The sequence below is a fragment of the Lepidochelys kempii genome, chromosome 17 (genome assembly GCF_965140285.1).
Source record: "Lepidochelys kempii isolate rLepKem1 chromosome 17, rLepKem1.hap1, whole genome shotgun sequence".
NCBI lineage: Eukaryota > Metazoa > Chordata > Testudines > Cheloniidae > Lepidochelys > Lepidochelys kempii.
Genome location: NC_136396.1, coordinates 477,112 through 500,771, shown reverse-complemented (window position 1 = coordinate 500,771; position 23,660 = coordinate 477,112). Strand labels below are relative to the sequence as shown.

General features: G+C 50.1%; 2 protein-coding genes and 1 pseudogene across 4 annotated transcripts in view; all 3 read left to right on the top strand.

The window, feature by feature from the left end:
• RILP (Rab interacting lysosomal protein) overlaps nucleotides 1–10,790 on the top strand; it is a 19,344-nt gene extending 8,554 nt beyond the window's left edge. For both annotated transcript variants that reach the window (XM_073315826.2, XM_073315825.2), the window contains exons 7-8: nucleotides 8,284–8,346; nucleotides 9,559–10,790. In XM_073315826.2, coding sequence (XP_073171927.1) covers nucleotides 8,284–8,346; nucleotides 9,559–9,715 — 220 coding nt within the window. In that variant the 3' untranslated portion in view covers nucleotides 9,716–10,790. The remainder of the gene's footprint in view (nucleotides 1–8,283; nucleotides 8,347–9,558) is intronic.
• On the top strand, nucleotides 9,806–23,660 carry SCARF1 (scavenger receptor class F member 1). 2 transcript variants are annotated; one of them, XM_073315818.1, is made up of 12 exons: nucleotides 9,806–9,894; nucleotides 11,968–12,234; nucleotides 14,441–14,502; nucleotides 15,438–15,539; nucleotides 16,069–16,594; nucleotides 17,549–17,767; nucleotides 18,647–18,775; nucleotides 18,860–18,963; nucleotides 20,531–20,648; nucleotides 21,073–21,197; nucleotides 21,477–21,617; nucleotides 22,343–23,660. In XM_073315818.1, exons 2-12 carry the CDS (start codon nucleotides 12,074–12,076, stop codon nucleotides 23,413–23,415), a joined length of 2,760 nt encoding a protein of 919 aa, XP_073171919.1. In that variant the 5' UTR covers nucleotides 9,806–9,894; nucleotides 11,968–12,073; the 3' UTR covers nucleotides 23,416–23,660. The 2 variants fall into 2 exon arrangements, with proteins under 2 accessions (XP_073171919.1, XP_073171918.1); XM_073315817.2 differs by lacking the exon at nucleotides 9,806–9,894 and adding an exon at nucleotides 10,882–11,219.
• LOC140899680 (large ribosomal subunit protein uL5 pseudogene) lies at nucleotides 12,661–13,647 on the top strand (annotated as a pseudogene).

The window sequence follows — 23,660 nt, the reverse complement described above, 5'->3', positions numbered from 1 at the left end:
GGCTCCCCCCTAGGCTTTAAATCAACATCTGCACTCCTGTGAAAACTACAAGCTGCCTCCTCTTTTAGTAGGATTTACCTCGTGTTCTTAATGCAAGTTAACACATTTTTCCTGCTGAAGACTCACCATGGGGTACTGTAGTGTGAGTGGGACTTTCCCTAATGCAAGTCTAGAGGGAGTCCCCTCGTGACTGAGTGCAGAGGGAGGGTTTGGCTCTGGCCAGGTCTCTGGCAAAGCAAGAAGGAAAGTTGTCCTGGCTGCATGTATACCCTTCCCCGCAGCCTGCTTAGCCACCCCTGTAGTGTTAGAATCTTATCCTTTAATAAATAGGGCAGCAGCAGCTACCTCCAGAGCCCTATGCGGGCAAACAATGGTCTAGGGTTAACACGGCTGTGTCCCTAACAGCTTCTCCAGAGCAGCGGCTGGGCTATTGACCTGCCCTGACAAACCTAGTGTAGACTCCAAAGCCTGTGTCTTGGCTGAGTATGGCAGGCTGCTGGTTCCTAATCTCTGCAGCCTCTGGGATTTGGTTAGCCCCTAGCTCTGCCTGTGGCTAGATCTGTTACTTTTTGAATGGGATTGTTACCCATCAAGTTAGCATACACGGCTGTCCCTATTGCTATGATCATTGTCATGAGCGAGCCCTGGCCCGACCCTCCCATGAGCAGGGCTGCACGATGCAGTCTGTCCCTGCCTATGCTGACCATGAAGCTGTGCTCTGCAGTGTGTGAGCTAATCTTCCTTCTGCCAAGGCCTGGTCTTGGTGTCAGCAGCACCCCTGTCTCACTTATCTCCACTAGCAAAGAGCCCTTCCCTCTCTGTTCTGTGGCTCTGCACTGTCATGGCCAGTGGGGGAAGGGGAGCTTTCTACCCCCTGTAGACTGAACTGAGACATCCTATTTAGGTGATAGATCTGAGGAACTGTCCAAGATTGAGGTATCATTAGAGGAGGTTTTGGAATAAATTGATAAATTAAACAGCAATAAGTCACCGGGACCAGATGGTATTCACCCAAGAGTTCTGAAGAAACTCAAATCTGAAATTGCAGAACTACTAACCGTAGTCTGTAACCTATCATTTAAATCCGCTTCTGTACCAGATGACTGGAGGATAGCTAATGTGATCCAAATTTTTAAAAAGGGCTCCAGAGGTGATTCTGGCAATTACAGGCCTGCAAGCCTGACTTCAGTACCAGGCAAACTGGTTGAAACTATAATAAAGAACAATATTGTCAGACATATAGATGAACAGAATTTGTTGAGGAAGAGTCAACATGGTTTTAGTAAAGGGAAGTCATGCTTCACCAATCTACTAGAATTCTTTGAGGGGGTCAACAAGCATGTGTACCAAGGGGATCCAGTGGATATAGTGCACTTAGATTTTCAGAAAGCCTTTGACAAGGTCCCTCACCAAAGGCTCTTAAGCAAAGTAAGCTGCCACAGGATAAGAGGGAAGGTGCACTCATAGATTGGTATCTGGTTAAAAGATAGGAAAGAAAAGGTAGGTATAAAATGGTCAGTTTTCAGAATGGAGAGAAGTAAATAGTGGTGTCCACCAGGGGTCTGTTCTGGGACCAGTCTTATTCAACATATTCATAAATGATCTGGAAAAAGGGGTAAACAAAATTTGCAGATAATACAAAAGTACTAAAGATAGTTAAGACCCAGGCAGACTGCGAAGAGCTACAAAAGGATTTCTCAAAACTGGGTGACTGTGCAACAAAATGGCAGATTAAATTTAATGTTGATAAATGCAAAGTAATGCACGTTAGAAAGCATAATCCCAACTATACATATAAAATGATGGGGTCTAAATTAGCTTTTACCACTCAAGAAAGAGATCTTCGAGTCACTGTGGATAGTTCTCTGAAAACATCCACTCAATGTGCAGTGACAGTCAAAAAGGCTAACAGAATGCTGGGAATAATTAAGAAGAAGATAGATAATAGGACAGAAAATATCATGTTGCCTCTGTATAAATCCGTGGTACGCCCACATCTTGCATACTGTGTGCGGATGTGGTTGCCCCATCTCAGAAAAATATACTGGAATTGGAAAAGGGCAACGAAAATTATTAGGGGTATGGAATGGCTTCCGTATGAGGAGAGAGACTGGGACTTTTCCGCTTGGAAAAGAGATGGCTGAGGGGAGATATGATTGAGGTCTATAAAATCATGACTGGTGTAGAGAAAATAAATAAGGAAGTATTGTTTACTGCTTCTCATAACATGAGAACTAGGGGTCACCAAATGAAACTAATAGGCAGCAGGTTTAAAACAAACAAAAGGAAGTATTTCTTCACACAGTGCACAGTCAACTCGTGGAACTCCTTGCCAGATGTTATGAAGGCCAAGACCATAACAGGGTTCAAAAAAGAACTAGATAAATTCATGGAGGACAGGTCCATGAATGGCTATTAGCCAGGATGGGCAGGAATGGTGCCCTTAGCCTCTGTTTGCCAGAAGTTGGGAATGAGCAACGGGGATGGATCACTTGATTACCCGTTCTGTTCATTCCTTCTGGGACACCTGGCACTGGCTGCTGTTGGAAGACAGGATACTGGGCTAGATGGACCTTTGGTCTGATCCAGTGGGGCCACTCTTATGTTATCTTATGACTGTAAGAGCCTGGGGGCAGGACTTGTGTCTTGGAGTATTTACGAAGCACAGAGTTTTCCAAGTAACTAGGTGCTGACTCTGTGTCCCTCTTCCCAGCTCCCTGCAGCTGAGGTGGGTGAATAGGACCCCATTGCCATTAGTGTCATTCCTGCTGTTAAGTGCAGAAGAGGCCATTCCTGACCGTGGGGAAATCCCAGCCTTGATAGAATCCTCTGCCTCATAGTTACATCCAGCAGGGTGGGGCTAGGCCAGCCCAAAGCATGAGCAGCTTTGGGTGATGATGAATGTGGAAGAGGAAGGCCCATCTATGAAGCTTGAGCATGTGAATTCTCAGTGTCCTATAGCCAAGCCTCCACCCTTCCCCTAATTGCTTCCAGGGTCTGCGGTGCCCTGTGTAGCTGGGCAGCCCTGCGAAGGGCTAAAGTGGACTCCTCTTTTCTCTGGGGATGCCTTGGTGTGGCTGATTAACGCATCTTGAGGTCACCAGACTCCAGTTCATCTTGTTTAAAGCAGGTTTGGGTGATGAGTAGCAGAATGAGTAGCAGAATAAGTGGGGACAGTTGCATGAATGGATGTTGCAGTGTTCTGTCTGGCTGACTGGAAAAGCTCCCTTAATGCTTCTTTCCACTGTGTCCCTTTTGTGCCAGACACACACACAAGCAATCTCATCAATGGCTGTCTGCCATCTTGCACACTTTATGTGCTAGCTGGTGATTTCCAAGGGTTGGGAATCTGTTTGTCTGACGGTTTGCATTTTCTTGTTCTCTGCTTGCTGGCAGCAGGGAGCATGGTGTCTTTTCCCTACACTCAGCACTGGCCTTTACTGTGCCTTGTTACTTTGTCTACTTCTGGAGAAGCCAGGTGGCCCATGTTAACTAAACAAATGCCTGTGAGCCATCTGTAGCCACCCTCCTAGTGTGCCATAGGGAGAACAGCAGGATTTTCAGAAGAGCCCAAAGGCATAAGTTTCATTGGCTTTCAGTGGGACCTGAGTCAAAGTCCCACTGAAAAGCAAGGAGACTTAGCCCTTAAAGGTACCCTCATTCTGCAAGTGAGGGTGTGATTGTAATACAGATAGGCATCTTCCCCCACCCCAGCTTTGATCTAGCTAACAGGTGTTAAAACAGTAGTGAAGATGTGATAGCGCAAGCTAGCAACCAGAGTACATACCCAGGCTCCTCTCTGCACTTGTACTCTGGTGGTTAGTGAGTGCTGAAGCCAATGCTGTCCCCTCTTCACTGCCAGGGTGAGCTGTGCCAGCTAGATGTCTACCTTTGCTGTCAGTGTAGACCTCTGAAACAGTCACTGAGAGTGGGATTTTCAAGTGTGGATGCTGCTGAGAACCCCAGTGGTGGTGCCCATCACTAGCCATCTGACAGTTATCCTTTCCTACTCCTACGGACCCCCATGATGCTGTATTGGGCCCTGCTAGTAGCAGTGCGAGGCCCGGTGCAGCTGAGCTGCTGACATTTTCAGCACTGTGTGATTGAACCCTGCACAGAGCAACACTCATTGTTGCATACAGAGGCCCATTTACAGTACGGCACCCTGCAGAGCTGACTCCAGGGAAGCAGAATTGGTGCCAACTATCATGCTGTCTGGAATGGTTCATGACTGAGAGCGCCTATATCAGGGCAGACACCCCGAACTGGTGGTGTGTTCTATAGTGCAGTTTTACCAAGCCAGTAACAAATGTGAACTGCAAAAAGAAAAGGATTATTTGTGGCACCTTAGAGACTAACAAATTTATTTGAGCATGAGCTTTCGTGAGCTACAGCTCACTTCATCGGACGCACCGATGAACTGGATCACCTTAAAAGTCTTACTGTGGAGTCATAGACAGTCCCTTTACCCTCTCCAGTCGATCTTGCCATCCAGACAAACTGGACTTAGTGGTAAATGGTCACTTACACCAAAAATCACACCATGTTTATGTTGCTTCCAATCCTGAGAGACCAGTCACTTACCAAGATCAACTGGTACTCTTGATTCTATCCCAAAGACAACGCCTATAGTGTTGTAATAAACTATCTAAAGGCTTATTAACAAGAAAAAAGGAGAGTTATTTACAGGTTAAAACAAGCAAATTTATACATGCAAATGAGTTACCATCTAAATCCTAAGAATGACAGAGTTGTAGTGATCTCTTTTCAAAGTGTCTTTCCAGGCAGACCCAGGTGGCAGCCTCTGGGGATCTCTGGCTTTAGTTTAGATCTCTGGCCCTTCAGAGTTCAAACAGCCAAAAAATGGAATTTCTTTTTGTCAGGGATTTTTGTTCCTGTCCTGCAGAGTTCAACAGGATGGGGAGAGTTTGTCTCCCCTTCATGAGTGTGGGGGAACAATCAACAAAGTCTTTTATCCTCTGATGGTCCACCATGGTTTGTCTGGTATCTATGCTATGGGCCTTCTTTTGTTGGGCTGGAGATAACACCTCATGCGGCAAACTAGTATTTCAGTTGCTAACGTTTCTCTCCTGACTGGGGGGGGGGTTACAGTTTCAGAGCAAACATTTTTAGTTACGGAATTAAATATTACCTTTACAACAGGGGCTATAGATACTATAAGTGAGAATAATACATGAAGCAACATACAAGCATTTCATAGAGTCTAAACTAAATACATTCTTATAAAACTAATCCCTATTTGGAGCACAACTAACATATAGGTGACCTGATCTGGTCTCCAGGTATGAGGTTGTTGTCAGTCCTTAGCTAATGCCTGCAGCCTGGGCAAGAGATGGCATCTCACCTGCTAGTGTAACACTAACAATGGTAAGAAATTTCTTCAGAATTTCTCCAGCTCACCAAGGAAGGAGGTACTCTGGTGCTTTACCTGCCATCATGGGGCAGTCCAAGGCCCAGTCCCTCACTACCTGGAGTCACTTACTGTTCAGCTGGCTCAGCTAGTAGAAAGCTGGGTGTGTGTGTGTGTTTGTGTGGAGTGGTTAGAAGAAAGTATTGGGGACTGAGAGGACACTGGCTTCTGCTCTGGGGTGAGCCCTGAATAGGACCCCTTTGCCATTAGTGTCACAGCGATCATGGGAAGGCCCTTTTAGTCACCCTAGAGCCAAACTGCCCAGGTGCTGAAAATGCAAAGCTGTGCCTGTGGAGGAATGTGTGTGTTGTATTCTGACCCAAAGTTGGGTGCGTATAATTGTAATGTGAGGATTAACAGGTTGTTGTCCCAAGATCAGGCCTAGTAATTATCATATAATTTGGGAACCCCGATGTGCACAGGTGCAACACTCACACGATAGGAACGCTCTCTATATATTTACAAATATATAATTTATTAAAAATTTAGCAAAGTTATATACTCACTTAAACTCAACAAGGCAGAGAGAGATAATACAGAAAGTACATTTGGACAGCCATACTTACACTCTGGAATGTTAACCATTATCTTTCTCATCACTGTCATCATCCTCATCTTCCCCAGTGGCCATCATTCTGTCCCCTCCCAAGGTCTACATCTCTCCAGCCCATCTGCTGCCCCTGGGATGTTACTTTTACAGTAGGTTATGCTCATGCTGTCACGTCCAGTGCATATTCAGTAGAGGTCCTTATTTGTATTTCCTCCCTTAAGGTGTCCTTTTTTTATAGGTTAGTATATGTATGATGTTACCCTATTAGCATACACATCAGTTTGCTGTCATGGCACCTTTGTGGTTGGAGGTTCTGTTCAGAATCTTCTGGATGCTGATGTTCTGTGCTGGTGTCAGCTATGTTCTGTGGGTGGCTGGTGTCCGTATTCTGGACAAAATTCCCTCTTGCGTGCTACTTTCAGTTTCCTGTAACTTATGAGTTAGTTAAGTTTATCTATACCAAAGGTTATAGGGCTCAAGCCTCACACTATCCAGTAAAGCCAAATCTTAGAGGATAAAAGCCTGTAGGTTCCTTGCATTACTACTAAATATAATAAAGCAGGATAACAAAGCAATGAATATAATACAGGTAAGCTGGCCCACTGGGCTACAGTGTCTGGCTCATTTGCTTACATGTGTTTAAATATTTAAAAAATAAAAACATTGTGACCATCACTGTCATACATCTATACAGCAACGTGAACGCTGAAGAGTCTGAAAGTGCTTTGCTGTCGGAGGCACTCAGGAGATGAAGTTTTAACGTTTGCAAAGTGCTTTGTAGGTGAAGAGCACTGAGCGTAATTGTGCTGAGTGTAAATTGTGATTCTGTATGAAATTTTGGAAAAGAATTTCCGTACCCACCACTAACATGCAGCCATTGCTGAGAGTGGAACAATGGTGCTGCTGACTGTTCATTTTGAAAGATCACCTGGAGTAAGGAAAGAGCAGCTCCTGACTTTTCCCATCCCTGATGAACTTCTGTGGATTGTTTGGGGTGGTAGAAGATGGAGTAGCTAGGAATCAGGGGAGAAAAATAATAAAGGGGAAAAAACATAGGCTTAATGGCAAGAAGAACGTCCCGGTCAATGAGAAGCATTGGGCTCTGCCATGGTCCTCCAGGAGAGGCAGTGGAAGCTCTGTTGCTAGAGACCCTAGACCAGGGGTGGGCAAACTTTTTGGCCTGAGGGTCACATCTGGGTGCGAAATGGTATGGAGGGCCAGGTAGGGAAGGCTGTGCCCTGCAAACAGCCTGGCCCCGCCCCCTATCCGCCCCCTCCCACTTCCTGCCCCCTGACTACCTCCCTCAGAGCTCCCCACCCATCCAACCCCCCCTGCTCCTTGTCCCCTGACTGCCCTGACCCCTAGCCACATCCGGGACCCTTGATCCATCCACCACCCCCCCCCCATTTCTTGTCCCCTGACCGCCCCCTCCGGGGACCCCACCCCCTGTCCAACCCCCTCTGCCCCCCGGGACCTCCTGCCCCCTTACCATGCTGCTCAAAGCGGCAGGACAGGCTTGTTGGAAAACCTGGGAGGTGAGTGGGTGCAAGCAGCACTGCTCGTGTGGCTGTGGGGGAAGGGAGACAGCAGGGGAGGGGCCGGGGACTAGCCTCCCCGGCCGGGAGCTAAGGGGCCAGGCAGGACAGTCCCGCGGGCTGGATGTGGCCTGCAGGCCATAGTTTGCCCACCTCTGCCCTAGACTGTAGGAAACAATCCTGCCCTGGCTCCAAGAAATGGACTGGGTGGGACCCAGGATATCTTCTCTAGTTTTTTCAAATACTGTGACTGCAGTAGCTATTTAATAGTCACATAGCAGCCCTGCCCACCAGTTTAGGGCAGAAAATGAAGGAGAATCCTTGTCCAGCTGAACACGTGGGAGGGAGGAGGGAGAAGGTGATTGCTCTTTGGAACTTGGCCAGGATCCTGGATCACATCCAACACCTTTACTCTTGCAGAGTGCCCTGGGATCTGCACTGGGCACACGTGGTCAGGGCCTCAGTTCTGCACTGCATCCACAAGGCAGTGTCCGATGCTGGACACACTGGGGGCTTTTCTAGGGAACAGCTTCCAGAAATCAAACCCTTCTGGAGCTGAATCTGGCTTAGGGTATCCTGTGAGCTGGGCAGGATTCCCATGATGATTTGTGTGATAGGGCTATTGCCCTCCTCTCCCCCATATGCGTATCATTTGTGGTTTGGGTAGAGGGATCTGGCATTCTCCTTTCTACTGGTATGGTATGAAGCGTAAGTGAGCAGATCAGAGGGTTTCTGACTTACCAGTTCTCTTCTCTTTTGCACCCTAGTGATGAAGATGAGAGTGCAGATTGTGTGGACTCTCAGCCACGTGAATCCAAAATCAAGAGCTTGTAAGTTTGCATCCGATGTGCTGATCTGGGGAGGTATCCGTATGGTTAGAGGAATAATTAGCCCTTAGGGCAGAGGTCCCTAAAGTGTGGGGTGTCCCCCCCCAGGGACCTTCCAGGGGCACGGTGGGTCTGGGCCAGCCTCCACAGGGGGTGGGGAGGGAGTGCCATCCCCACCCTACCCCTGAGCTCTGCTATGGCCCCACCCCCAGCCATGCCCTGCACCTGGCTCCATCCCCAGCCTCGGCATGGCTCCACACCCAACTGGGGGCCTGGCTGCGGCTCTGCTCCTGCCCCTAGCCTTGGCCCCTGCAGTGGCTCTGTTCCTGCCCTGGACCAGGGCATGGGGTCGGGAGCAGAGCTACATCCGGCTGCCGGCCCCCACAGAAACCCAGCTGCGGCTCCGATCCTGCCCCAGCCTCATCCTCTGGCTGCGGCTCAGTTCTTGGCTTTGCTTCTGGCCCCAGACCCATCCCCATCTGTGGCCCCAATCTCAGCCCCTTTCCCCTCCCGCTCAGACCCATGGCCCCCAGGCTGGGGGAGGGGGAGCGGAGAGGACGGGTACAGCCCTCAAAAATTTGGGAACCACTGCCTTAGGGCATTATAAATGACTATAGTACCCGTGAGGCTTTATCTGTTGAGCACAGTGGGCTGAGCACTGTACGAGGAGGTGCAATCCCTGCCCCGAAGAGTCGGCACCTTCGTACGGAGGAGCTAGTGGCTTGCGCACAAGCAGTGCATCAGGGGCTGGTGTGTGTGTCAAGTGCTCTGAGAAGCCTGCTCCAGACTTACTATTCTGATTCTCAAGCCCTAGTGTGATTTGTTGCCTCCTCCAGGGTCAGTGACAGTCACAAAGCAGCCCCAGCCTATATCACACAGGTTCTGGAGTGCTAGGCAGTGCTTAAAATATGTGTGTAGGTGAGGGGGAGGGAGGGGTATCACAGACCTGGCAAAATATTAAAAAAAAATTAAATCTAGCTGAGGGACACACTTAAGCACCGTCTTAGCAAAGCTGCTGCTCCCAGATTATGACAGGCCCCTCACTTTTTTTGGACGTTACATACTGGCCCCAGGTGTTCACAGATGAACCTGTCCTTGGTGCTGCCAGGTGTCTCCAATGGACAGTGGTTCTGGCAGCAGCTCTGGGGATGTCGCGCTCTCTTGTGGGAAGTTCACTGCCCCTGCTCATCTACTCTCTTTCTGCTTTTCCTGCAGTTTTGGTCTGTGGTATCACAGCAGCAGCAAAGACCCCCACAACCCAGGCTGCTCAGGAGTGTGGGAAATCATTGACTCACAGGATGTGCATTTTGAGCAGGAGGAAGAGAACAAACCCACACATGGCTCCCCTAACAAAGTGGTGCCCCCTCCCTGACCTCAGTTGAGCAGGATGCCAGCCTATGGCACATCAGCAGCACCTGCCCCTCCCAGCCCTTCTCTCAGAGACAATTTCATGGGAGGATCGGTAGCCTCAGCTCCATTAGAAACGTTGGTCCCCCATTGCAGCAGTCAGCCCTGGAGATGCAGCTGCACAAGATGCGGTGAAAGCCTGATGTGTGTAGGGTTAGACAGCTCTGCCCCCAGCCAGTGCCCGCACCTCATTTGTTTTCGCAGTTCAGATGCCCCAGTCAATGCCCAGGCCCCATTCACACTTGCAGCTTGGCCCCATCAAATGCCTGTAGCCCATCCATGCTTGTGGCTCAGCCCCCATCGAATGCCTGTGCCCCATCGGTGCTTGTGGCTCAGCCCCTGTTGAATGTCCACTCCCCATTTGCTTGTGGCTTGGCTGCCCCACCCAGTGCCTGCTTTGCACCTGTGCTCATGCCCCAGCTGCCTCAGCCAATGCCTATACTGTCTCTGTGCTCGTGGCTCGGCCACCGCAGCCGGTGCTTGGCCATGCTCTCTCTTGGCTGCCCCACCTGAAGTCTGCGCCTTATCTGTGCTTTCACCCCAGCTGCCCCAGCCAGTCACCCGTGCTCCACCTGTGCTCATGCCTTGGCCACTGCTGCCAGCACTTATGCTCACACCCCAGCTGGGCTGCCCTAGCCAGCACCTGCATCTGCAGCCAGGCTGCACTTGCAGCTCAGCTCCCTCATTGCTGGCTGCTGCTCTCAGGCAGGCACTAATTTTTCTACCATAAGTGTATCCAAACTATGGCTCAGTAGATGTATTTGCTTCATGATCTCACGGCAGGACACTGCAATGCACTGACCCCAGAGAAAAAGTGCAATAGAGCCTCTGGTCAGGGCTTTTCTGTGTTTCACTAGGAACATGTAACAGTGACTAGTGCATGGCACTGGTAAGTGCTAAGGAAATGGAGGTGTTTTAGTCTCTGGGAGTTTCTCTATTATTGGGGTGATGGGGAGCTCTCTTGGATATATTACTGTCTGGCTTTAGAATTGAGATCAGCACCAGAAATAAATCCTTTGAGTGTTGCTCAAAGCACCTGGCATGGCCTGTGCTTTCTTCTTGCTCGTGTAGGGACTCCCAGCTTGACTGGACTGGCAGTGTCCAGAGGGAGGCCCCTCCCTCGGGAGACTGAAAACCATACTGCACACAGCACTAAGAAATCTCCAATAAAGAACAGTCCTCTCCTGGCTGAAGACATAGCCCGGGCGGGAGTTAATGGTTTTGCCATCTCTGCTCTCCATGGTCTTGAGCCTACCGCACTGCTCTATGCTCCTGTTTCCTTGGGAACTCTGTCAGGGATCAACTTCGGAGGCTGCAGGAGTCCAGCCAGCACTGCTTTACCTGGTCACCACTTCTGGTGCACAGCAGAGCCCCCAGACCATGTTCCAGCTCCCAGCCACCATTCTGGGATAGAACTGGTTTTGGGTGGTTTGGATTTGTTGTTCCCTCGGCTCCTGTTCTGTGAGGAGGTAAAAGTCTAGGCCAGCGCCTGGAAGTGCCCTGCCCTCCCTCCTTCCCTTGTAGCTAGGAGTCTCCCCATGGACTGAATGAACCTCCTGACCCCCTCTAGGTCACCGTGCAGGGAAAAGGTGTTTCCTGTGAAAATGCTGACAAAATGAGCCTGTGAGACAGCAGGATGGGCGATTGCCGGAAACGCTCCGGTCCCTGCTCTGTGCTTTCCGCAAACTGGCTCCTGCCCAGTTAAAAGGGCAGAATTGGGGCATGCTCTGTTCTGGCAGCTCTTCGTCTTGCCAAGGATTGCAGTCCCCAGTAGAGCCCACAGGGCATTGGAGCCTGGCAACACTACTGATATTCATGTGGTACTCCAGGCCCGGTGCCAGGTGGAGGAAGGGCAGGGGGAGGGAGGCATGAAGTGGGAGAGGCGGGGTCTGCCGTTGAGTGGGGGGTGGGTGGGATGTGAGGAGATGGGGGTAGAGGACATGATACTCGGTGGAGTGGATGGGGGCAGGCTGAGGTGATGTTTGGGGATGGAGGGTGGGGAGCTTGGCTTTGTCCCTCTGATTGCTCCTGTGGCAACTATTAGGCTTTGCCAGCAGCAAGTAACTTTCCTCAACATGATGCTGGCTCTAGGGGCTCCCCTGTTTCTACTGCTGCAGTGAACGGTGGGATACAGCGTTTGCCCTGCCCCCACTTCCCTTCCCACCCCTTCTGGCTCCTTGGATGTGAGGGATTTTTTCGCCTCCTGCATTTCCTCAGGAAAAAGCAAGGAGGAAATTTGAGGCCAAAGAGGGGGTGAGGCAGAAACTGAGAGGAAGACCGACAGACAGAGCCAACCGACGGACAAGAAAGCTGCATACAGCCCATGCCTTGGCTTGGAAGCCCCTTGTGGCCAGCATCACCCTGTATCCAGACCCAGATGGCACAGCTGCTGCTGTTACTCTTTTGTCTCCATTTCTGGCCATGGATTGGGAGCTCTGCTCAAGAGCTGGACCCTAATGGGAGGAATGTGTGCAAGGCTACCAGGTAGGTGTCCAATACCTTTCTTTACCCACCTTCCCCTTTTGCTCCATACCCGTCTCAGAGCGCCCTTCCCACAACAGGGCAAGAAGAAGTAATTCTGCTGCAGAGATTAATTCACTGTCATCTTTTGACTAACATACTCAATAGAATAAGCTCCCTGAGCTGGAACTATATGGCCCAGGGATAAATGTGGCAGCACAGAGATCTCTGTGAGATAACCTTGTAACCTTGTGTTCCTTGTAACCACACAAGGAAAATATTCTTGTTTAGTAGCACAGAGATAGCTGTGTGTGCGAAGACGGGATCACATGGAGACGTGTGTTTGTTGAATGACACAGTGATAGCTGTTGGAGGGGGGGAGAGAGAGGGATCAGACAGGCAGAGTAGTATGCATCTAATAGCACAGTTGTATATTGGTGTGTGAGAGGGATGAGGCAGGCAGAGGTGTGGGTTTGTTTAATAACACAGAGATAGCTCTGTGTGTGTGTGTGTGAGAGAGAGAGAGGGATCACACAGGCACATGACTGTTTAATAACGGGTAGCTCTGTATGAGAGGGATCACACAAGCAGAGACCTGTTTGTTTAATAACACAGGGATAGCTCTGTGTGTGTGTGTGAGAGGGGATCACATGGGCAGAGTAGTGTGTATTTAATAGCACAGTTGTAAATCTGTTGGTGTGCGAGAGGGATGAGACAGGCAGAGGTGTGGGTTTGTTTAATAGCACAGAGAGAGCTGAATGTGTGGGTAGGTTTAGTTTTTAGTTTTATATCTCAGGTGGTGTCAATATACTCAGTGCTCCACGAGAGAGTGAGACAGTCCCTGTCCCAAGGAGTTCACTGTGCAAGATCAGGGTGAGAAGGAGAACCCCATGTGTGAGCTGCGCATCCGCAAACTCTGTCTCAACATTTGTGTTGGGGAAAGTGGTGACAGACTCACCCGGGCAGCCAAAGTGCTGGAGCAGCTCAAAGGCCAGACTCCTGTCTTCTCAAAGGCTCGATATACTGTCAGATCCTTTGGAATCAGGAGAAATGAAAAGATTGCTGTTCACTGCACGGTTCGTGGGGCCAAAGCAGAGGAGATTCTGGAGAAAGGCTTGAAGGTGTAAGAATATGAGTTGAGGAAAAACAACCTTTCAGACACTGGGAACTTTGGCTTTGGAATCCAGGAGCACATTGATCTGGGAATTAAATACGATCCCAGCATTGGCATCTATGGCCTGGACTTCTATGTGGTTCTGGGCAGGCCAGGCTTCAGCATTGCTGACAAGAAACGCAAAATAGCTCCATTGGAGCCAAGCACAGAATTGGGAAGGAGGAGGCCATGCGTTGGTTCCAGCAGAAGTACAATGGGATCATCCTTCCTGGCAAATGAGCAGTTCCAGTTACGAAAAATGCTAATAAAATTTTCTAACGTTTAAAAAAAAAAATAGACAGCAATTAAAGCCCAGAGAGCACCAGGCCACCATGTGGTAAGAAGGCAGAGTACTGCCATGGTTTTTACAGAGTTTTAAACTGTAACTACGTAAAACTAACCTCATGGTATCACAGTATTCATGAGTCTCTGGAACTGAGGCAAATCCGGCTCCCTAACACCACTTTCTGTTACATGCTATGAGTTAGATATTATCCATCAAACAAAAAGGGCCTAGAACTGCCTGATTTCTTTGCCTGGGATTGCTCTGTCTTGTGAACTCAGTAGGAGACTCCCTGCAGAAGCCTCCTATAGACCCTGTCTTCTGGCCTTGGTACCCTCTTTCTCAACCATCGTGGTATTGTCTAGTAGAGTCTTTTATTACTTGGTGGCTGCTGGCTGCTATGCAGCTGGCTGCTACCAGCAAGGTGAAAGAATCTAAAGACTTGCATGACTCCGAAAAATAAGCTGTAAACACTGCGTGTCTCGTTAAACACAGGGAGACAACACTGACAGAACCAGTCAGGACAGCCTTAGTGCTGCAGCCTGCTCATGACTTCCTCCCGTTCCTCTGGTGTCCTTCCCAGGGCAATGCTTCCAAAGGCATGCCCATCCTTCAGCATGTTCCAAGCTGAACCTTGGGAGAGGTGCTTCTGGCTGATCCTTAGTTCCTCCTAGATTATATGGGCTTTAATGCAAACATAGGAGCGTTCTCTCAACCCCAGTATATTGCCCCTTTCATGAGCCCTTGCTGCCCAACACCCTGCTCCTATGCTAACAGATCTCTCCCTTCCCCAGCCTCTCTGCAGGTCTGGTATGCTGCCCAGGTTGGAAACAGGAAGGCAGGGAATGCACAGCTGGTGAGTCATCAGTGGCTTTACATCTCATGCCTTTGTCATTTTGACCAGCCGTTTCAGGCTGTTTGGTGTGTGCATTTCCTGAATCTCAGTTCTTTGTTGCTCAGAATCCAACAACATTTTGGGAAACTGCTTCTTCCCTAGAGGCTGAAGGGTGTTAATTTCAGGTGCAGAATATTCTGCTGAGGCGTGATGCAAACCAAGGCAAGGGTTGCAGAGCTATAAGGCCTCTCGTGAAGTGCAGCTTTGTGCCTTATCGCATCTGTCCAGCTGCACTCCAGGGTTAATGTAGGCTGAAGCAGGAGGGGGGCACTCAGAGCACCAGCAATGCTGGTGGGAGAGCTTCTCCCCCAAGCTGGGGAGAAGTGGTGGGAAGCTCTCGTTTGCTCTTCACAGAAAAGGGGAGCCATGCTGCTTTCCGCCCCATCCCATTAACACTTGCTCAGATGAATCTCTCCTCAGGATTTGCTACAGAGCCCACCGCCCCAATATCTAAGTGCTGCATGAGCTGTTCACTCCATAGGATGTGAGGCAGCCATTTCTCCTCAAAAAGCCTCCCAGAAGCCATCACCTGTAGGTCATTTCTAGCCTCAGTCTCAACTTCCTGGCTGAAGGCCAGGGCTGGGGCCAGTTGGAGCAAAGTGTGTCCCAGGCACCATAGGGCTTGGAGCAGAATCCCCAACCTCTCTCTCTCTGGAGCCCACACATGAGGGCACATGGGGGGTGCTGATTGGGAACTGGAGTCACTGACAGGCTAGGTCACTGGTCCAAATCCACAGGGACAAGGACCTGGAGGCCAAAGGGCCTTGGCCCCTGGCAGCTCCAGAGAAGCTGCAGGTGCCCAGCCTATCTGCACTTCCTCTCCCTGGCCACGTGCCTGCCAGCAGCCTTGTGCTGGGGGAGCCTGGCTCCTGATTAGCTTGTTCTGCTGTTGACAGCGTGGTGTGAAGGGGAGGATGCTTGCAAGATGGATGAGGTGTGTGTGAGACCCGGGATCTGCCTCTGCAAACCTGGCTTCTTTGGAGCCAACTGCAACTCCCGTGAGTATGGGCATGGAGGGGCTGGTAAAGAGGGGGGAAGGGCAGACTCTCACCCTTAGACATACAGAGAATCCCCTGTGATCTCAGAAACTCTATCTGTGACACAGCGCTCACTGCACCCATCAGGACATTGGCTGGGTCCCAGGAGGTGAGCTCAGGCCAGAGGTCCCAGCATGATGGCACATGGTCACAGTTAAGTGCTCCAAGTGCCCAGCAGCCCCTTGGCCCATCCATGAGCACAAGCAGCTACATCCACATGTTACAGCATAGCAGAGACAGTGTTTGGGGCATGCTGTTCTGATGTCTCCTCCCAGTTGGGTGTGGGGTGTCTCTTTGGTAGTCCCCGCTCCTTAGTCTCCCTACTGCATAGGACCTACAAGGGCCTACCAGCCTGTGCCCTTCCATGGCTTACACCACCCCATAGGGAAAGAACACCAAACCCATTGCCAGATTGCTCTCCTCCCTGTGGCACAGAGACTCCTATACTCCTGCATGTTGTGATCTGGTATCTGTCTTGTTCCCTTTGTAGGCTGCCCTGACCAGTACTGGGGCTCGGACTGCAAGAAGAGCTGTTCATGCCATCCCAATGGGAAGTGTGATCCTGTAAGCGGCCAGTGCACTTGCAATGCCAACCGCTGGGGAGTACTCTGCCAGTTCCCATGCCAGTGTGGACCTCATGGCCACTGCAGCACCCTCACTGGAGCCTGCCAGTGTGAGCCAGGCTGGTGGGCACCGAACTGCAAGAAGCAGTGTCTGTGCAGGCTGGCCAGCTCCCACTGTGACCCTGTCACAGGGCAGTGCATCTGCGCCCAGGGCTGGTGGGGTAGGAGATGCAGCTTCAGATGCACCTGCCACCTCTCACCCTGTGCCCAAGACTCAGGCAGGTGTGAGTGCAGGGCTGGGTTTTGGGGGCCATTGTGCCAACATCATTGTGACTGCCTGCATGGGAACTGCAACCCTCTTGATGGGCATTGCAGCTGCAACCCTGGCTATCAGGGCAGGAGCTGTGGGGATCCTTGTCCTGCCGGTTATTACGGATCTCAGTGCAGATACAGGTAAGAGGAATATCACTCTGCGTGCTTGTGATAAGGTATAGTGCCCTAAGGTGACTGCATGAGTCTGGGGCTGCCTAGGGAGTGCCAATGCCCAGAAGCCCGTGTTCCCTGCTGGGTATGCAGGAGTTTAGGACCAGACTGGGTGGAGCTCAGGGAGTGGGCAGCTGATGCTTGTTAGACTGTAGGGCGCAGCTCTTTCATATAAAGGGACTGAGAGGAAAGGGGCAGCGAGGATTTGGATTGGCTGCCCTATTCATACTCTGGGAGAGGTGTGGGGAGATATCATTTTGTGAGCTCATCTCCTGGCTGGTGATGGAGAGGCTTTCCTGAGCCAGTGGCCAGGGAGGTCTGGCTGTGATCAGCTGAGGAATGAGGCACAGGACTGTCCCCCATGGGAAAGTCTTGTAGACTTCAGTAGAAAACTATAGATAGCTCTTCTGTAGGCTGATTCAGGGCCTAGAGAGGAGGATCTCTCTTTCTTCATTGCATTCAATAGGTTTTTTAGAGTAATAGCTACAAAACCCTGTTAAATTCCAATAAGATCTCATGAGATGTCATCATTCCTGTTAAACTCTGTAGCATGTTTCCACAGGGGTAAGTGCAGGGACTATATCACAGCTGTACAGAGGGAAACCTCTGAGGAATGCCACCAGTGGACACCTGTCTCAGAGAAGGGGGCTGATGACTCTGCCATACTGCTGTGTGTGGAAGCACTGTGGATGGGGTTTGGGAGGGCTGTGCAGGCTGTCAGTGACCTGAGCTCTTTTGAGAGCAGATTGCTTTGTTCCCAGGGCTGTTGCTGGTGGGAGCATGCTCTGTTTGGTCTTGGCTGTGGAGCAGAGAGTACAGTTCTCTTCTCCCTATTTCTCTGCCCTATTTATTTTGGTTTGGGATGTGGGGCCGCTGTTCCCCCAGCTCTGATGCTGATTGTTCCTTACACCCCTGACTGTGCAGCTGTGGGCACTGCAAGCAGAACCAGCCCTGCTCTCCTGTGGATGGGTTCTGCCTGGCATGTGACTCTGGCTGGAATGGTACCCTCTGTAAGAAGCTGTGCACGCCTGGATACCATGGGGAGAACTGTGCACAGATGTGTCCCAGCTGCCGACAAGGGGAGGCCTGTCATCCAGAGACAGGGGCTTGCTTGAATTGTGACCCTGGCAAGACAGGACCCAGGTACGGACCCCTCTTTTTCTGTGTGATGTTTGCCCTGTGGAGCTCAATTCTCTGTTGTAGCAGACATCCTCTGTCCTCAGGTTTCCTTGAGCGTAAAGTAGAAAATATTTGTTTGAAAGCTTCATTCACAGTACGGAAGCTTAGATGCTGTGTGATGATTGTCCATGGATAGACGGACAGCTGTCAGACAGCTGAGCTAGGGATTCTGGGTGGAGACCACCCAACATGCATTCAGTGGTACAGCCTCCCTTCTCGCCAAATGTGTGCAGAGCAAGGCCGTGTTCAGACACACTAGGAGGTCTCTCTGTGTGCTGTCTGCAGAAATCCTGGCGTCAGGTGTAATACCAGAGAACAATGAAAATAAACAGCAACCAATCTCTATTCAATATTTGTCTTGTTGAGGTCAAAGAGCCCTGAGGTCAGAGACACCCAGTGCATCCCCAGCAGGACTCTACAACACAATGAGCCGCATATATTTACAGGCTTGTCTATGGTTCCCTTTCCTGTAGTATCTTCAGTATCTGAGCCTCCCACTCCATGAGTTAGGGAAGATTATCCCTATTTTGCAGATGGGGAACTGAAGCACAGAAGGGGTAAGTGTCTTTCCCGCAGTCACGCATGGAGTCTGTCAGAACCAGGAACACAACCCAGAACTCCTGGGTCACACTCTAGTGCCCTAACCACCAGATCACCATTCCCATCCTCAAGTAAGATTAGCAACAAGTCAGGGCCCTGTGGCACAACATTAATATCAGTGCAAATGCAAAGCAGGCTCTGCACTGTGACAGAGCTGCTAACCCTCAAACTAAGCTATAGCCCCTCTGCATTGCCAGCCTCTCTCCCATGAGCCAGCAGCTAGATTCTCCCCTCTCTCTGCAGCTGTGAAGCATCCTGCCCTGCCGGAACATTTGGAGATGGATGCAGATTCACCTGTCCAGACTGTGTTAATGGGAGCTGTGATCCAGTGTCTGGGGAGTGTATCTGCCAGGCTGGCTATTGGGGCACCAGGTAAAAGCGAGGGAAGCTGCAGTGGGCAGAGGATGGGATGTTTCCAAACGAGCATTTTCCATTTCTTTCTGTCTCTCCCCTCAGCTGCAATGAGACCTGCCCAGAGGGTTTTTTTGGAGCGAACTGTTCTTCCCCCTGCCGATGTCCAAGGGGCCCCTGCCACCCACACTCTGGGGACTGTGTGCTCAGTAAGTGATATCGTGCACTGTACCTTTTCATTCATTCCCTATTAACCAGATCTTCTCCTTCCCAGAGCAGAGAATTGGTTCCTTCTCTCCCAATATAAAACCACATAAGACACCAAAAGGTTGCTGTGGAAGCCAAGGTGCCCTCTGGACTCGGGCTGGTTCCCAGCAAAGACGCTTTGCACAGTGTCATGCAGTACCTCTACTGCCATACAGCATGAGCTTCCAGGAAACTCCCTTCCCTCTTCTCCTCCATCTCTGTAGATCAGGAAAATGAGCTCTTTCCTATCTCATTTTTGTGGCTTTGGTTTCCTTGTTATAACCCCTCCGCACTACCCAAGCCTGTTTAGCTGAGTGCAGCTATCATGCCAGATTCAAGTACCACAACAGTTTGGATTGGGATTCAAAGTTAGTCCAAAAACCAGAGCTCACGTTGTTTGAAGCTCATTGTGCCTCACAAGACCTTAATCTTGCTCTAGGCCTTTGATATTTCTGTCCCTGTGTCTTTGTTTCCATCCTGTAGCACAGGGTGATATTTTCATCCATAACATTCATCAGGAGTATGTCAGAGTGTAACTAAAATGATTAACTGTGTTTAGAGTTAAGGTGTTTCTCTGAGTCTGTCACATGAAATTACAGCAGAGAAATGGATCCAGCCTTGATTGTAAAGTCACTTGTTTGTGGGTAGATGAAGAATTGCTTGGTTTGTAACAGTTGATTGAAGGACATAATTGCACTATGGAGAAGCACTCTCACTCGGTTTATCATCCCCGTGTGGACCCAGGTTCTAAAAAATGTGGAAATGCATCTGAATAAAATACTGCAGGGGAAAGTTTGAAATTTAATAGGAGATTTAAGAAGGGTGATTCTGACCACATTGGTTAGTGCCAGTCAGAGGACTTTCACTTTCATCTGAAGCATCTGGCACTGGCCTCTTCTGAAGGCAAACAACTGGAATAGATGGCCCAAAAGGTCTGATCTTTGAGAGCAAGTCCTTATGTTCCTGAATGTGCCACAGTAAGTCAAAGACTCTTTAGCATAGAAAATGTGTCTGGAGTAGAGTCCACTTGACTTTAATGTACAGATACATTCTTGGTTGGGAATGGTGAGATCAGCACCTCGTCTTGCTTATGGCTTTGCTAACTGGGCTGTGCCTGGTGGAAATACACTCTCCTGTAATGTGGTATCATCAGTGTTATGCTGAAAGAGTGTACGGGAGCAAACAGCACTGAGAAAATCTTAGCCTGTCCTGAGCTCCTGCCTCTTCCTGGGTGAGGAGTTGGAACCCTGGGGCTCACTCAGAGAGACTGTCACTCTGCAGATACCAAAAGATGTGCTGGTTCTGTGAGCTGGGTGCTGGGTCTGGGCTGAGTTCCCCAACTGTCCTTATGATATGGAGCGGTATGAATGGGACGAGATTCGAACAGGACTGGATCTGTTTAGTACATTCTGAGACCACTGAGGCAGGTCCCCAGATCTGAGATCCTTCCTCCAGGATGGCTTTCCCAGTGCTCTGAACTTGCCAGCCAAGTAAGAATTTCACCTTGTTCTACACTGTTTCTCCATGCAGGATCAAAGCACCAGGGAGCCCTGATAGCTGGCATTCTCATCCCATTACTCCTCCTATTACTCTGTGTCACCTGCTGTTGCTGTTGCTGTGGAACCAGCAAGTTGGATGCCAGAGACAGGTATTACTAAAATGTGTCAGGTGCTGTAGAAATGTAGCTGCAAAGAGAAGAGCCACCTGCCATGGGCCATTGCTGCTGAACGGCCCTAGAACCGAGAGGAACCTTTTCTGGCCAATTAAAATTAGCCTCAAGGCAAATAAAGAGTCCTTAGCATCTTCATTGGGTTCTGTTGCCTGACAGGGAATTACTTGAAAATTTCAGGTTACTTCATTTTACTTATTTGACTCATGTAGCCCATAAATCAGCCCATGAGTCAAACTGCATTAGCGGATAGGTTGCAGGACTTGGTCAGAAATGGGGCTGCCACATGTGCAGGCTTCTCCCAAACTGATTCCAACTCCATTTCCCAGCAAGATAGGAGTGAGCTTTGTTTAATTGGAAAGCCAGTCATCTCTGCCACACATCTCTGTTCTTACTTTCCAAGGACGACTGTTGCTGATGGTGATGCGATCTCCAGAATGAAACATCACGTGCAGGGGGTGCTGGCAAATCTCAGCTCCACGTTACCTTGCCTCTCACTGAGTGGCTACAGACTCCCCCGAGTCACAGGTAAGATCAGGATTATTAGCACGGATCCCTGATTGATGCACTCTTTATTATGCCCTGCTTTGTCTGTGTCTTTAGAGTTCCTGAGGGTAGGAACTGTATCTCCTTACATTCATACTGTAATTGCAAACGAGCAAGCTGTGCCAGCCAGTTACCAGGTGACTGCCCCATGGAACATGCAGTCTAGGGCATCCCTGGTACAGTACAGACTAGAACACGTAGACCAGCATGTGGTCCTGAGAGCTGGATTGCTTCTTCCTCATAGTCTTGCTTCCCTTCCAGTCTCGCACCATGACACAGAGATTCCCTTCAATCCCAGCTTCATTGAACCGCCTTCGGCTGCCTGGGCCTCAGACAGCTCCTTCTCCTCCTCCTTTGACACTGACGATGGGGGCCCAGCTTACTGTGTCCCTGCCAGAGAAGGTAACGCTGCCCAGTTGCTTCACCATCTCCTTAGGACTCATTTTGAACTCTCCTTCCCTGTTTCCTTTGCTCTGTGGGGGCGAAAGTCATCCCTGTGCAGAGGGCCCAATGGGACAGAGGCCCTTTGCTTAGGGTGAATTTCATTCCATGTGTACTTGTGGGGAGGGATTTGCAAAGGACTTGTGTTACACACAGGCACCAATTATTTTTAGTTCCTTATTTTCCTTTCCATACAGGGAGGCTGAGCTCTGTTTCTGGCCTTCCGATCAGTTTAGTGTGAAATGGAAATATGCTGTGGTATGTGCCAGAGCTACATGTCCTCAGAAAACTGCTGATTTCACAACTCCCTCCCTCAAATAAGTTCAGAGCTCATTGCAGCTGTTTGTGCTTCCATAGCTGCTGCAGTTAAGACAGCTCCCACCCTGGGCTCCCTGTGGCATCAGTGCGTAAAACCTAACTCAGTACCTTACCCCACCATCCACTCTCATAAATCTAGAATCAAGTTTGGGAGTAAAGAAGTGCAGTGCAACCCCAAATGGTGCCAGTTCTGGATACTCTAGTCCCTAGAAGCCCCCAGTCATGGCGAAGAGGATAAAGGCCACATGCTCTAACCTTGAGCCCTGAGCTAAGGAGAAGCCTGTCGGTATGCTGGTGACTTAGTTCTTGGAAGCCTCTGTAGCCAAGGGAGAAGCAGCCTAACCCCCCTTCCCTTCCTTATTCTCCAGATGTTCCTGCAGTGGCAGGCTTTGAGCCTCAGGAAGGCAGCTCCAAGTGTCATGAATTTCCTGATGCATCAGCATTTAACTCTGAGGACGTCTCCCAGCCTTTCACCATCCCCCGCACATCCAGCATCGCCAGAGCCAAGAGGCCCTCGGTGTCTTTTGCAGAAGGAACTAAATTTGGCCCTCAGTGTCAAAGAGGCTCCATGGAGACACCAAATACCACTCGGAAGCCCAAAGCCCCCTGGGGTCTCACCAAAGTTCCCTCTCACCAGCACCATGCTGACCCAGAGGAGCAGCCCCAGCAGGGTGGGTTGCCAGGTGACTGTTACGAAAACCCAGAGCCTATCTCTGAGGCTGAGGATAGCCACCAGCCCTCCCCCAGGGGTACCTCAGGAGGCCACAGGATGCCAGTGTCAAGTGGCAGACATGTGGCCCAGAGAGTCGAGGCCCTTGAGGCAGCTTTGCATCCAAACACTTTGGATGTTAGAGGAAAGGAGCAGAATGTCACAACCATTTACGTGACTGTGGGGACAGCAGGGAAATCCTCCAAGTCCAATGAGAGTGCTGATGGAAGCAGAGAGGGGACAGTTCAGGCTGTACTGAAACGTTTGGGTAGTTTCCAGAGAGTAAAAAGGGCTTTCAGGGAGGAGCCCATGGTGAGGAAAAGTACTGAGAGCATCCAGAAACCTCCCCGCAGGGCCCTGAGCCCAGAGAGGGACTCCAGAGACATGTTCTCCCAGCCATCCCCTCCACACAAGGAGAGCTCCAAGACAACAGATCTGGAGCCCTGTGAGTCACCTGAGCTCCTCACACATAGACACCAGATAGATGTTCCTGTTAAGCGAGAACCTCTCATCCACACATCTCCTATATTTAAAAGACTAGTGGCTCAGGAAGGAGAAGATGAGGTCACAGGGGACCCCAAGAAGAGTGAAAGTTTTGAAGAGGCCAGAAGCCTAGAAACAAATGAACAGGCTGTTGTTGAGGAGGAACCCAAATACGAAAATGTGTCTCCAAATCGCTGTCCTTCAGACGAGTCTCCTGCCACCTCCCCTGACTATGAGGCCAACACTTGAAAACCCACCCAGGACCTAAATCCTGCCTCTGTTTCAGAACTGTGACAGTCATCACAATGGAGCTGTGGCCAGAGTGGGCAGTGCACCTTGCAGGGCAGGCCACGAGCTATTGAAGAGTGCTAGGTCTGCAACATGCCTGGTATTAGAGGGAACCCAGAATTTCACCTCCCAGACATGTCATGTGAACTAGATCATTGTCTAGCGTTACCATTAAATCTCTGTGACCCACAGGGTCAGGTTCTGCA

Excerpts from the sequence above, each read along its gene's own strand:
- SCARF1 (XM_073315818.1), top strand. The coding sequence starts at position 12,074 with ATGCCTTGGCTTGGAAGCCCCTTGTGGCCAGCATCACCCTGTATCCAG. Across the intron at positions 16,595-17,548 it reads GGATCTCAGTGCAGATACAG|CTGTGGGCACTGCAAGCAGA; the intron begins GTAAGAGGAATA and ends CTGACTGTGCAG. Across the intron at positions 20,649-21,072 it reads AAGTTGGATGCCAGAGACAG|GACGACTGTTGCTGATGGTG; the intron begins GTATTACTAAAA and ends TTACTTTCCAAG.